At 35.2% G+C, this 15,126-nt stretch overlaps 1 protein-coding gene across 1 annotated transcript; it reads right to left on the minus strand.

Moving 5' to 3' along the window:
* Positions 1–30: 30 nt before the first annotated feature.
* On the minus strand, positions 31–15,010 carry HMMR (hyaluronan mediated motility receptor). The gene is made up of 15 exons (XM_087709676.1): positions 14,927–15,010; positions 14,377–14,457; positions 12,890–13,078; positions 10,822–10,910; positions 10,436–10,507; positions 9,021–9,199; positions 7,511–7,629; positions 6,106–6,320; positions 5,382–5,498; positions 4,882–5,028; positions 3,811–3,957; positions 3,216–3,315; positions 2,279–2,455; positions 861–1,023; positions 31–622 (listed from the first exon to the last, which is right to left on the minus strand). The coding sequence occupies exons 1-15, from the start codon at positions 14,981–14,983 to the stop codon at positions 588–590; spliced, it is 1,887 nt and encodes a 628-aa protein (XP_087565802.1). The 5' UTR covers positions 14,984–15,010; the 3' UTR covers positions 31–587.
* Positions 15,011–15,126: the final 116 nt, after the last annotated feature.

A 15,126-nucleotide genomic window follows, 5' to 3' on the forward strand; every position in this document is an offset into this window, starting at 1 on the left:
ATTAAAATATGAGTCAGGAAAGCATCTAGTGATTGTGAGTCTCAAATTTATTTTAATAAAATAAGCCAATAATAAAACGAATTACCATTGTAACCTAATACAAATAATCTTTAAATATCAGAATCATGCATAGTTCAATTTAGAAGCAAAAATATCAATTAGCATATTTTTAAAAAGGAAATTATGAGCTGCACATTTAAAGGCTAAAAACTTCAATAACTCTGAGCTATTTATGATCATTGAAGCAACTGTTTCAATTTCTAAAATACTGCACAAAAGTCAAAAGTTTAACTATGTAACATACCCTGTATAGGCATCTAAAGAGGTTTTATTTAGGTCTTGTGTACTGAGTCAGCTACAAAAATTATGGCTTTCACTTAAATGTTTGATAATTGTGCCCTATTGATAGTTTTAGAATTGCTGTGGCCATTTGTATTTTAGATAATTTAAAAGTACTAATTACTTGCTTTATTAAAATATATAGTTAAAGAAAACTTTCTATTGTAGAAATATAGATTGAAGCACACAAGGCAGTAGACAATACTTTCTTGGAAAGATGAAGCTCTCAAGTGTGAAGTTGTTCTTGATCAGTGTAGAATAGCTTGATTTTTGCTTCTGTTATCTGTTAAATAAATAAGATAAGTTAATTGAAATTATTATAATTACAAAAGATTCATTGCATTTCTGATGTGTTCAATAACTGGAATTACTGCCACCAATTAGTTAATTAAGCATCAGTAAAACAATAAATACAAAGAATAAACATATTAAAGCTACTCTGCTGGTTGATGTATACATCAAACTAATTCCCCAGGGCTAAGTTGTTAATGTTTATGGAAGATAAATAAAGAAGTACTCACTTTCTTTAAAAGGTGTTTTGGGAGCAACATTTTCCTTGCTAGGATGCTGAAAAGCTTTAGAAGGATCAAACCGTCTAACACCCTGAATTTCATTAATTTGATCTTGGAGGTCTTCCTTTGCTTGTTTTTCCTTTGCTACTTGGACACGCAACTTTAATACGTCCTAAAAGAAAACATCCCAATGCAAAATAAATTTCAGATATTGCAAACATGACAATGTATGACCCCTGATCAATTCCACCAAAAAGCTGAGTAATACTGTTTGAGGTTCAAAACACTCATGACATGTGTCTTTCATTTGTCATATCTCATCACATATCAAAACTGCCATGTTCTAATCCAAATGTTTTGGAGCCAGTTTGTGCAAACTTTGCATTCATTTCATTTATTTGTCTTGTATGCCGCCCACTCCCAAAGGACTTTGCAGTTAGCAAGAAGCCAAGAATAGGTATTTGCTTAGATTTATAAGAAAGGCACATATAATAGGAGAAAGGAGTGGCTAAATCTTTAATTCAAAGAACGAAAGGTTTTTCTTTCTTATCAACTAAATCTAGGGAAGAAAGAAAAAAACATTCATAGAAGAATGCATGCAATTAACTATGTTTGAAGCTGAAACTATGCTTTATTTTCTTAAGTCTGTTTTATCAGCCTAAATTTTGTCTAGTCCTATTATAGTATTTATTTACATGAGACATGGTTCTTGATTATCACTTCCACCCTCCCAAACTCAATCCAGTTTCAGGCATATATTATGAATTGTTCAATTTCCTGATTCAATTAATTGCCTATCCCTTCTTTTTGTTTCTGTTTTCCTTTGCATAGTGTTTGATAATTAATTTGAGGCATGTTTTTTCATCCAATGTTACTAGATGCTGTCTTGATCCTCATTTTTCTACTCACTTCTACCAACTGTGGGTTTTATTACCAATAAAGTTCCATGAATATTGGCTTTTACTCCCTGCTAATTGATGGGGATGGACAGAAACTCTACCTTTAGCATATGTTTGATTGTTTCATAACTGTTTAACAAATAGTTATTAAATCATATATTAGGAACCTGGTAGCACAATAGTTAGAATGTAGTATTGCAGGCTAATTTTGCCCAGTCTGGAATTCAGTCCTGATGGGCTCAAAGTTGACAGCCTTCCAAGTTCGATAAAATGAGGAATCAGATTTTTGGGGGCAATATGCTGACATTGTAAAACTACAGAGTAAATCTAAATGCTGTCAATAAGTGCTATTGCTAAACAGATGTTCTTTACTCACAAATATATCAATTTGGCATCATATTTTGAGTTTTCTCCAACACTTAACAGACACATACAGAGGCATCTTGGTGATTTACATATCCTTTGATATTTCTGTCTCTCCCTATCACAGATAAACATAAAATCTGTGTCCTTCATGGAATAGCAGACCTGTTTTAGTTGGGTGTTCTCTTCTTTCAGTTTCATTACATGTTTGATCTTCTGTTTCTGATTCTGATGGCCCAACAACTTAGCATAAGCATCACTAATTTTGTTCAGTTCTTCTTGGGTTGCACCATGCTCATTTAGAAGGGCATTTTTCTCTGCCTCATATGCATCTAACTGTTGCTGAAATGCAAAGTAAAATAGATGTTGAATAATGATGACCAAATCTCAACTGATGTCCCTGATTGACTCACAGAATCCATAAAACTAGGATGAGGTGATCTCTTTCTCAGTTGTGCTACCCCTCTCACCTTTCAGAACGGTCCCCCACTCCCCAGATGGTACAATTACCAATGATATAGGAAGAATTGCTCTTCAGCACATGTTTGTGATGAAAGTCTTCTACCATCACACTATGCCTATGTTTAAATAATAATAACAACTGGAGAAGATAACAAAATACAAACACCTTCAAATGGAAAGAGAATGTCTGTGCCAAAGAAAGCAAAGATAGTACCAGTGGTAAATAAGCTCTTTGAGTACAATCCCAAAAGAACTGGAATACCAGTTAAGTATCTCTGCTCAAGGTAGTGTCACCACAAAATCACCATCAATCAATTGCAAAAGGCAGCTTTACTTGGAACAGCTTACATCCTGTGATGATATCTTTAACATTGTCAAACATCTGCCTATTCCAGGTCCTTGGGAAAAATTTGATAGGATAGGATAAAAATGCCAAATCCAGACTGAACATCTAGTTGACTGTGCAATGAACCATAATAACCAATTCACTGCAAGTGCCATCCAACAATACAGGACATTTGTAGTATTAAAAGCATGGGAGCATCCAAGACATAATCAAAAATCCAGGTTGGTGTTGGAGTTCCAAAGTAATAAGTTATCAAAACCTGCCCAAACTCATCAGTGCTTATTAAGGACTAACCTGAAAAGGTTTTACTTTATTAGACAGGTCTTCATAGAGCGCACGCCAAGTTTTTATATTCTTTTTGTAATCTGCTCCAATTGTTTCTTTAATGGCTTTCCTAGAAATAAAAAATATTGGATACGTTTTCTAAATATCTCTCTTTATACAGGCAGCCGTTCTCTCTGGGACCACATTCTTTTGGAACACAGCATGTCAATGGGATAAGACAATATTTTCACTTTTGAAGGTTTTTTCTTCTTCTACCTCTACCTTTTTTTCTGACATCCCCTTTATTCTCTCCTCTTCCCTACTCTCTAGAAATAGGATGACAGCAAATGATAACTTTCCTTTAATTAATATATTTATATTTCTCTCTGTATGCCAAAGCTTCTCAAATCAGTTTATGATTTTTTAATGCAGGGACTTTGATAATATTAAACTTTATGGGGGGGGGGGAATCAGGTATTCATCTCAAAGTGTCCCAGGTTGCTCACTGCTGCTCTGATGCCTAGAATGTGATTTCTTTTAAAATGTGAACAGAACTCATTCTTTTTCTCCCCAAGACTCAAAGTATTTTCATCTGAAATTCCCATACAAGACAGCTGAAGCTCACCTTTCTATTTCAAGTTTTTTGTTCAGTTCTTCACTTTGTTGCTCCAGTTTGGCTTGTAGGTTAGCAATTTGCATAGTGCTCAATTCCTTGATTTCGTCTATTTCTGCATCTTTTAGTGCTATTTTTGTTTGACTGTCAAGAAGCGTCCTTAAAGGGAGAAGAAAAATGAGAAATTCTCAGTAATTTTAAGTATGGTTGGAAATAGGCAAAGTTTTAGCCTAAAAAAAGAATGTGCTACATGTTATGCCATAAATGGCAAAAGGTAAGTCGATCTCTAGATCAGAAACAATAAAAATTCCAAGTCTAAATTATACTGCTAAAATTAATATAACTCAAGTACTGGAAAACATCTTTCCAGAAAAAAGCTACACTAATAGACAAAACAAATCCCAAATGTTTGTTGTGTCTTTTTATAATGCACCCTGGATGTTGGATATAAATCCTAGGGTTTTTATTTATTTGTCTTTCTATAAAAGCAAATCCTACAGTCTAAAATCTGCTACTCTTCTGCTGATCTATATGTTTTGCTATTGAAATCATTGTAGATATTAATTCAGCAATATAACATTCATCTACTGCAGAGCTGGAGATGAAAGGAGATACATATTTTTATAAAATTTCCACTCAACCTGCAAACTTTCTGGTTGAATCAATACAGAAAAATCTTCTCTAAGTATTTTATTCTTTCTTAAACTAATCCAAAATAAACTTGATAGAAATTAGAATTTTCTACAAACTAGAATTTTGATGGAAACTAAATAATACTAAGCAGTCAGAAACCAGAACACAAATATTGGGGGGGGGGGGAGTTCCAATCATAGTCATAGCAGTTTGACAACAGAATCAGTTAGGAAGATAGGAATGTGGGCCTCTCTTCACTGAATACATAATGGAGATTGGGTATCCAATTGTCACTGACACTTTTAATTTGAATTCCTATATAAAGAAAGTTGTTGGACTTGATGAACTATACTATCTCTTTCAGTTATCTGATTCTATAAATGCCACAAAACACCAAGTACAAGTCTTCGTAGTCAAATTTTCTCGGCAAATTTTCCCAACTGTCCATACCTCATGTAATCTTCTTTTGCATGCTGTTCTTCTTGCATTGCATGAGTCACATTTTGGACTGTTCTACTCATTTCAGTTAATTTCTCCTCCAAAATAGCTTTGTCTTGTTTCAGGCATGTAATCTCTTGAGTCATGCAGACTTTGTAACTAAGAAAGATTTTAAGTTTACATTTCTTTTGACTTGTGCATAGTACTCTTAGCACCTCTATCATCTTTATGCTAAGTTTTTACCCACCATCCAGATACAAAGGGTTATCCCAAAGCTCATGTATGTCTTTCTCTTGTACTAAGAGAAAGGGAAACAATACATCTTATTCATTTTTAAGTGAAATTTGTTCACTTCAGTGAGCCTTTGCTACTTAAAGCAAAGAAACACAGTACAAGCTGTTGATTCCTCTGTTTCTATATAGTTACTCTGAAACAGATGACTACGTCCAGACTATGGAAAGAGTTCCCAATATCAAACAAATAAGACCCTTCCAATCCTGGTACTGACATACTTTTCAAATTCAGTGGCGGTCTCTCCAAATTTAAACTGGAGCTGGTTATATTCCTCTTGAAGCTTTTCAGTGATATTCTTGTGTGATGCAGCCATTTCTTCCAACTCTGCACTTTTCCTAGACAAAGTAATAATAATAAACAGTTAATAGAATAGAATAGAATAGAATAGAATAAGGGAGTAGGATTATTCCTTTAAGTTTGATTTAATTAGTTCACACTTAAATGGATAGGAATGGGAGATCTGTGAAACTCCAGAAATAGCTTGAAACATTTGGGTAACATAGGAGGATTAAAGGTAGAAAAGCCAATACAAAATCTTTTGACTCATCCTTAATTTTCAATAACCTGTTTAATTTAAACCAAAAATGTTAACATGATTATTTCTTACTCACATATTTATTCATTTTATTTCCCTGCCATATAAAACTTTACATTTTGGTAAAAACTTTGGGCATCTCTGGAGAGAAACCTGGGATCACAAGCCATGCACTACATTGTCTACCATTTATGAGAAGGATATTATCCATTAGTTCATAGCTATACTTCTGCTTCTTCAGTGGGAAAATTATATTCCTTCTTAGCAGATACTCCAATTCTTTCCAAAAGGATTTGAACATTCAGAAGAGATCTGAGAATACAAGCTTCAAATAAATAAATCTATTCTTTAATCCTATTAGCTAATTGACACAGATAATTTCAATAGCAGCCTGCTTTTCTACAAACCTCTGCAGTTTTGTTTCCAGCTGTGATAACTCCTCATTTTGGGATTCATTAGCCTGTTCCAAATGATTTAAAAGCTTCTCAACTTTAGATTCTTTAGCGTGCAATTTATCCAGCTCATCCATAGCTTCTTTCAATTCTGTCTCTAGTATCTCTCTCTCTTTAGCTACCTCCTCTTGGAATTTGAGTAACTTCTGATTCATATCATCTGAAGTTTCCTGAAGTGGGTGTCAACAAAAATACAAATAAAATATGACCGTTAACAATAAGTTTTCCCTCCACTTGAAAAATATAATATTTAAGACTTGTAACCTTCACATGTGACAATTTGCTCAGGCTTCCATTTATTTATTTATTTACAGTTATAACAGCATTTCTCTGCTATCCTACTTAATATAATTATAATTTTATATAGAAGAAAATAATAACACTATGCATCATCATGTGAAATGCAAGCAGATAGAGTTGTCTTCCAAAATCGCAAGGTCAAGGTATTATTATACGGCCGTGATGGTGAACATATGGCATACGTGCCCAAAGTGGCATGCGAAACCATGTTGCCTGTTTGTCTTCTGGGTTTTTGGCATGTGCGCACAACTATCAGCTGTCCTTTGCATGCACGGCAGTGCCAAAAACCAGCCTGTGCATGCGTGCCAGCCGATTGTTGGGTGCACATGCACGATAGAATCCAGAAGTTCGTTTTTCCTGGAGTGTGATCCCTTCGTGCACGTGGCAGTGCCAAAAACCAGCCTGTGCATGTACACCGGCTAGCTGATTGTTGGGTGGGCATGCGCGCCAGAACCCGGAAGTTCAGCTTTTCCGGAGCACGGCCCCATTTGGTGCCGAAATAGTTCGCCATCACTGCTAAAGGGTGGCATCAAATTTCAATCATCACCCACAAGTAATAATTCCATCTTCCAGGAATTAGCTTGTTTTGACCTATTTGGCCCCTCATAGCCTCTAGACATTTGACCAGAATATCTATGCCATTTCCAAATGTATAATTAAGTGTCATCACTGCTATTGTGATTATTATACACCCCAAACTGACAGATAATCTCTCAAAAATCTCATGTAGATATTAAACAGCTCGAATCTAGAGCCAAGGTTCATGTGGTAGAGAGGATCAACTAAAGAATGGCATCATCTATTCAGATAGCAGCAGAACCATTGTAAAACAATGACTTGCACTGATCCTTGCAGGGTCCAGATACCATATCTGATGGCACTGAATTCCACTGAGAGAGCCAGAAGTCATGGGAAATATGGACTCCTTCTTCCAGATAGAAAACTATATGGAATAACATATAGTTTTCAGCAACACACAGAGGGTGCTCAATACATCCTGAATTTTACACACTTATAAACGAACACAACAAACCTTTAGTTATCTTGATCTTTTTTTTACCTTAAAAATCTTCTTTTGTTTTTGGTTTTTCTGTTCTTCTATAGAAAGTTTTTCTTTTAAGCATTTTATCTCAGCATTTATAACTTGCTCCTTTTCTTCATATTCATGGACGCATTTCTCTAAATGAGAATTTTGCTTTTTACTTAAGAACTCATATATATAGACATTTTCATATATTTTTTACATTGATTATTTTTACTATTACAGGAAAATCTGATAGCTTAGGTTTCTCCCCATAAACTATTTCATAATAACATACTATTAGAGCCCATTGAATACTATTTGGACAACTTAGAAGTTCTCAAAACTGAATTATTTCTTAGAAATGCAACTGACAGAGCAAAGGGGATTTCTGAGTGGGTTTTTAAATATTTTTTTCTTTAAAAATCCAAGTAAATGATTGAACATTTTCTATTCAAGCTGCTGGGATCCATTAAAACTTTTTAGAGCACTCTCTAAATTTGTATATCAGGTTATTAAAGGCAAAAAGAGTACATTTCTTGGCACAACTTCTTGGCCAATTTTTTCTGTTGTATACAGAATATATAACTTAGGTTTGCACAAAGCACCTAGCTCTGCCCTGATTTAGCAATGCCCTGATTATAGCAGAGATTATATGCATGGAGCTTCCAATAGTTCCACCTGGAATATCAATGTAAACTTCCTTTTCTTCTTAACCTCCAAATTTTCCTAACCCAGTATTTCTCAACCGTGGCAACTTTAAGATGCATGGACTTAGTTCCAAGAATTTCCCAGCCAGGGACACTTCCTATCATTCAAGCAAAGCTGGAATTCTGGGAGTTGAAGTCCATGAGTTATAAAGATGCCAGTTGAGAAACACTGTCCTAGCCTATTATGGAAAGATGCAGGTAGAAGAAAGTTTTATGTGATGCTAAACAGAGCCAATAGAAAGGACAAATATTTAGTAATCAAGGTATAACAAGGCTAATGGGTTCCATCTTTAGTCTTAGAAAACTGATGATCTGATTCCCTTAATAAATAAATATAAAAACCATTTCATTAACTACTGTAACATGATAAAAGCTCATGTTACAACTTTTCAATATTGTTGAATAGTACTTTAAGCACCTAACTATATGTTGCTTAATATATTCCAAAAGCACAAGTAAACACATTTTCCTTAAATCCCTTTCTAATGTTCCAATTAACATAGAAACCAGCCCACTGCACTGTGGGAGTTGGGATGAAGCAACTCTGAAGTCAGCACTAAAACAAATCTTCTGACATATATTCCTGCTATAATCTATATTAGTGTGCAATCCAGTTAAAGCAGAAAAGTATTGCCCTCAAGGTAGTAATTTGCCTGGGGATCAGACATTTCTATCTAGCAATCCTTTCATCTAATAATAAGGCCATTTTGATTTTCATTTGTCATGATGGGAAGAAAGAAAATATTTCGCAGCCAAGCTTAGAAATAGATTCTAAATCCTAACAAATGGTTTATTTTGTTGAACAGTAATATGCATGCAAACTATATTTTTGCAGTTACCTTTCTGCTCCTCAAGTACTTTGCACTTTCCATTCAGTTCTTCAGTTTGTGAAGACAGCATAGTTTCTTTCAGATGAAGAGTACTTTCCAATGTTTCAAGGGCCTTGTTTTTAGATTCTATTATTTCCTGTAGTTGGACAATATGCAGCTTGTATTTATCAACTTCTTCTGTAACATTACTGTTGGAAAGAAAGAAAAAATACTCTAGTTTTCTCATTATATTTTACTATAATTTAGTGAAATAAGTTTATTCCAGCTCATTTTCTTCTGTATAATATACAAATTAATTGGGGGGGGGGTCTTATTTATTGTAAACTTCTTTTAAAGTAACCTCTTCCAAAAAGTAGTCAAGCAGTAGTAGTCATATATAACCACTGAAGATAAACCACAGTATCTTCACAGTATCTTCTATATCACACAATCTTTTTGCTTCCAGTTGAAAATTATATCTGTTCCCAGCAGAGGTGGGTTCCTACCGGTTCGCACCAGTTCGGTAGAACTGGTTCGTCAAATCTACCAAACTGGTTAGAAGAGGTTCCACCAGTGGACCTGGAAAGCAGGCCATACCTACAGAAGAGGTTCCAAAAATTTTTGAAACCCACCACTGGTTCCCAGCCAATACTTTCAGATTCTTCAGTTGCATTGTACACACTAAGACGAGTGGCATCACAAAACAATTTCAGAAGCATGAAAATTAATTGTTCAAAGGTAAGTTAAATGCTCAAATCAGAGATGCTATCTGATCTTAGTTTGAATTTAGTGTTTCGCAGGTTGAAATCTAAAAGATTTAAAAGATTTCATGTGAAAACATTGACATATTTGACAATTCCCATAATGAGTAAAGACAGATGGTTAAATGGATGGACAGGTTTTCTGTTCTTAATTTCAGCAGAACTCACTTTGAGGAACAAAGAACTAAAATAGTTACTTCAATCAGTTTATTTTTCTGCTGATCTTGAGGTGTTCAAGATACATATAGCCTTCCATAAATTATTCCTTTGAAGGGGGAAATGTGAATGCATGCCTATTTTATTACATGCATATCTAGCAATATCAATTTAATCTCTTCTCACTATACAAGTTTAAAATTAAACACTTAGCTATCAAGGATTTATTGCCAGTCACCAATATTAATTAATAATATTTGCTAAATCCCCCATGGTCCCATACACCATATTAGTAATGTTAGGATAGCCATTTTGAGAACTGGAGATTCATCCATCACATATACAACTGTAGCTTGAGAAAATTGGGGTTTGTGAGCAATGTGCTTATCTATAATTTTCATTCATTTAACATGTCTAGATACACAAATATTTAAATATACTTCTATTAGCAGATAGAGAACAAGCCTCATAATTTTTGTACAACATGGCTTGTCTAAAATTAGGATTGCATATGTATGCTTGACTTACCCAAGTTCTACAATACATTCCAGGTGTTTCTCCAAATCATATTTCTCTTCTGCTGGCCTCTCTGTTTCTGTTCTGAAATAAAGTTTGATCAGAATATTAATTTTAGAAAAAGGACAGAATATATTCCAAGCTAGCAAAAAAGTATACTTGTATTTGATTAACACCTTTGTCAGGATTGAGCTGGTCTGTTCCTCCCCATCCAGACCCCAACAGCCTCCAGCCAGATTCAGTAGCTCAGTAGTTTCTCACATCCAACTCAGACAGAGAGGAAGCTGGGAACCAATAGCATATTGAGGATACTAAACCCAAAATATGTTCTTACCAAAGTACATTTCATCAAAGTTAATAAAAATAGCTGGTACATGATAATTTATAAGATAACTTACAATTCTTTGGGCTGGGCTAGTTTTTCCTCCACAGTTCCTTGGACCACATTTAGTTTAATTTCCATGTCTACATTTTTAACAGGAACCATCTAAAATTGCATCAACAAACAGTGACATATTATAAGAGGAACTATGACTGTCCTAAACTTTCTTTAAGCCACGAAAAGGTATGAAAAATAAAATAACATTACTAGTAATAATTTTAACTCATATTCTTTAGTGAAAACTATAGATCTAACATACTATCTTGTGATACTTGTAAAAAAAAATTATTTCTGATTTCTTAGTTTTTTTTAACTGAATTGCTGGGAGTGGCAGATACCTCAATCGATTATGTTTTCTGCTCTGAATTTCTCCGCCACCTTGAAGTCTCCCTAGTTGCCTGCAGTCTGAAACAAATTTCAATAGGAGGAGTTCATTCACGCTCCTTCCTTTTAGAGTTACAGAAAGCTATGAAAACTCCAGATTGCTATAGACGTTGTGGCATGAAAAAGAAAGAAGGCAGTCCTCCAAATTCCTTGGTCACCTCAAAACTTATGAAGGATGAGAAAAATGTATCTCATCCAAATCTGTGATAACTGATGAGCTACCAAATAACAGAATACTAGAGTTGGAAGGGACCTTGGAGTCTTATGCTCCAGTCCTCAAGCAGGAAAACCTATACCCGTGATAGCAAACCTATGGCACGCGTGCCACAGGTGGCACGTGGAGCCATTTGTCAGGGCACACAAGGTGATGCCCTGTGAGCTGGCCAGCTATCTTCGGCCTTCTTTTCTCCCTCCCCAGGCTCCTAAAAAGCTTCTGGAGCCTGAGGAAGCGAAAAAACTGCAGCAAAAGCGGGGATGGGTTTGCTGATCCCGTGCATGCGCCGTGCTGGGGGAGTCACTGCATAGCATTATGGGTGTGGCATGCCGGTGCAGGAGCCCCCTATGCTTCCCCCCGCCCACTTTTGGCATGGCAGCCAAAAAAGGTTTGCCATCGCTAACCTATACCATTTCAGATAAATGGTTGTCCAATCCCTTCTTAAAAATCTCCAGTGTTACAGCACCCACAACTTCTGGAGGCAACTCGTTCCATTAATTGTTCTGTCAGGAAATCTCTCCTTAGTTCTAGGATGTTCTCTCCTTGATTAGTTTCCACCCATTCTTCTTGCCCTGTCTTCAGGTGCTTTGGAAAATAGACGAGGGGCTGCCTCTCCTTGGGTTGCCCTTCAAATATTGGAACATTGCTATCAGAACATCCAGAGTTCTTTTTTCATTAAACTAGATATACCCAATTCCTTCAACCATTTTTCATGCTTTAGCATCCAGTCCCCTAATCATTTTTGTTGCTCTTCTCTGCACTCTTTTTTCCAGAGTCTCAACATCTTTTGTATATTCTGATGACCAAAACTGGATGAAGTATTCTAACTGTGGTCTTGAAAACAAATCCTCTTTCATGACACTTAATATGAATTTCTACAAACATGCATAAGTTTTCCACACAGCATTATTACAATACTCTTGTAGAAGAAATGACTTTCACATGTGTGTTTTAAGCGTGCAGGTTCCGCTTAACAACCACAATTGGAACTAACAACTCCATTGGAAAATTAAGTGAGACGTTATTTGACCATAACAAACTGATGACCTCACATTCACTCTGGTTGTTAAGCAAACCCGCCACAACAATTGAGACATATCACTGCAATTTGTGATTTTACACTTCTTCGTTGACTCTGCTTGTTGGAAATTTGACTGCAAAGCTCACAAATGATAATCATGTGACTGCAGGACACTGTGATGATAAGCAAAGTTGACTGCATAACCACAGGGAAACTGTGACAGTCATAAGTGCAAGGAATGGTTGTTACTTTTATAACACAATTGTAACTTTAAATGGTAACTAAACTGGGCAGTTGTTAAGCAAGGGTTACCTGTATAAAACATCTATATTCACAGAATACAGACCATTACATATCTATACTACGTTACATTTTATCTTCTAACTATAAATGCAGGAGCCCAGCATTACCCCACTCCCCAAAAAAAGTATTCTAATGCCTTTAAAGAGAACTATCGATATGCACCTTTGTTTTGAGCAAGTCATTGCTTTTCCTCAACTCCAAAAGCTGTTTTTCCAGAGAAGCAATATTTGCTAAAAGGGTATTTTTCTCCCGAATTGCAGCAGACAGATTTGATTCAGACTTGGCAAGATGTTCCTCCAGGGCTTGCAATCTTTTATCTTGCTGGGCACGTATTCCAATTAGTATCCGAATCTACTCAACAGGATGAAATTAACTGAAACATTAGATAGAAAGCAAGTCCATCTCTTTATACAGTTTGGCAAAAGGCACAAGAATGTATTGCTAATATAAAACCACTGGACTGAAAGATTCTATTCCTTACATGTTCATTGAAAGAAGCAACTGTATATTTATTTGTAATATGCGCCTCTGAATAATTTCAAGATAGCATATTTAAATCACAAAATACAGGTTAAATAAAACAAGAGAAAGTAATTAATGCACTCCTACAATTTAAAATGTAAATTAAAATATTTATAACATTCTCTTTAGGGGCTAGTTTAATAAAGACTAACAATCAGACTCCACAAATATCTGAAAACAATATGGAATTTTACTGATACTTTTTTTTTGTTTATTAAATTTGTAGGCAACTCAACTCATAACATCTCTGGTCAACATACAACACTGGTTCATAAACTGGAGGTAAAGAGCCTCAAGGGTAATTTAGAAATATCACGAGGGTAATGAAATAATTTGTCATTGTCTGTGAGTTGTGGATTCAGTTTAGAACTGCAGCTAAGACACGTGTAAAGCAAGAGTTGAAGGGTCCTTGGTGCTCTCTGAGCTTGCTCGTTTTCTTGCAGATGTTTTATTACCCAAACTAGGCAACATCATCAGTGCTAGTAAGGAGTGCAGTTTACTGTCAGTTTATATAGCCATCAATAGACAACATAGACATTAACGTCTATAGAGTATGCAAGAGACAACCAACCAGCCAAAAAGGGAACAAAAAGACCAAAGCACCTCTTCACCAGCAATCAGCACCCAGACCAGCAAAGATTAATTCCACATGAGACCAACAATCAAATAAACAGTACCCCAATCAAGAAACCAACATTAAACAGCCTAACCAAAGAAACTCTAAGATCATTCCCATCAACACTGACAGGGCAAGCCACTAAAATATAAACTGATAATAAACCACACTGTTTACTAGCACTGATGTTACCTAGCTTGGGTAATGAAACATCTGCAAGAAAACAAGCAAGTTCAGAGAACACAAAGGACCCCTTCATTTCAACCCTAAGCTGCAAATATCCTCCTTTATTGGTATAACAGAGTTCGTCTTTTTGTGGGAGTGATGACATTGTTCAAAACAGGAAAAACAGGTAATTGAGTCAACAGTTTAAGAATGTCTGACATACAAGATAAAAGCATATAGTTAAGACGAAAAACTTTAAGCCCACTTTATACAGCTAGCTTATTAAGATGTATTATCAACTCCTGTGTTGACTCTACATCAGATTTAAAATAATGTTGATTCATACCTCCTTTTCCAGCTCTTTTTGTTTTTTCAATTCTTTAATGGAAATCAGACTCTTGTCAGACTTTATTCCCATGCTTTTTGGCTTTAAATTCAAGAAATATAAAAACTAAAATTAAAACTTTGCAAGTTTGCTTCCTAAAGTTACTGAAAGTTAGAAATGAGATTTTGCTTTCACTTTTTATGAAAACAACATTTAAAAGTATAAATGCAGCATGAATTGCCACACAGCTGAGAAACACACCAACTGCTGGGAAATCATACCCTGCATATAGTTATGCATCTTTAATGACATTTTGTGAAAATACTTTGAAAAATCAGTTTAGCAAATTTTAAATTATCCAGTTTAATATGTGGGGTTGGAAACCCCACCCCATAAAACAATTGTCATTGTCATAACTATTACAATGCCAAATTCTGTCTCCTTTAATATGGCTAACAGTTTGCTTAACAGTATATTCTACTGTAAATTTAAAAAAAACTCCTAATTAGAAAAAAATATATTTCACTCCCTACAAAATAATGCTAATGGAATATAAAAGAATGACTCTTACTCTTGAACCGAGAGATGGAAGTTTTCTTTTAGTTGCTGGGGAAGGAATGGGTTTCATGTTGCTTGGATTTGGCTGGTCTCCTACATCTTCTACAAAAATATAAAATAAGAGGTTTTATTTTCCATCCTAAAGTGTGTAGTTTCCCCCAAATATATTCCAAAGCTATTAACAACACTGAAACACTAGAAAATAGAGACACT

Source organism: Thamnophis sirtalis, unplaced genomic scaffold (genome assembly GCF_051295495.1).
Source record: "Thamnophis sirtalis isolate CommonGarterSnake01/CBP01778 unplaced genomic scaffold, rThaSir2_p1.2 scaffold_3, whole genome shotgun sequence".
Classification (NCBI taxonomy): Eukaryota; Metazoa; Chordata; class Lepidosauria; order Squamata; family Natricidae; genus Thamnophis; species Thamnophis sirtalis.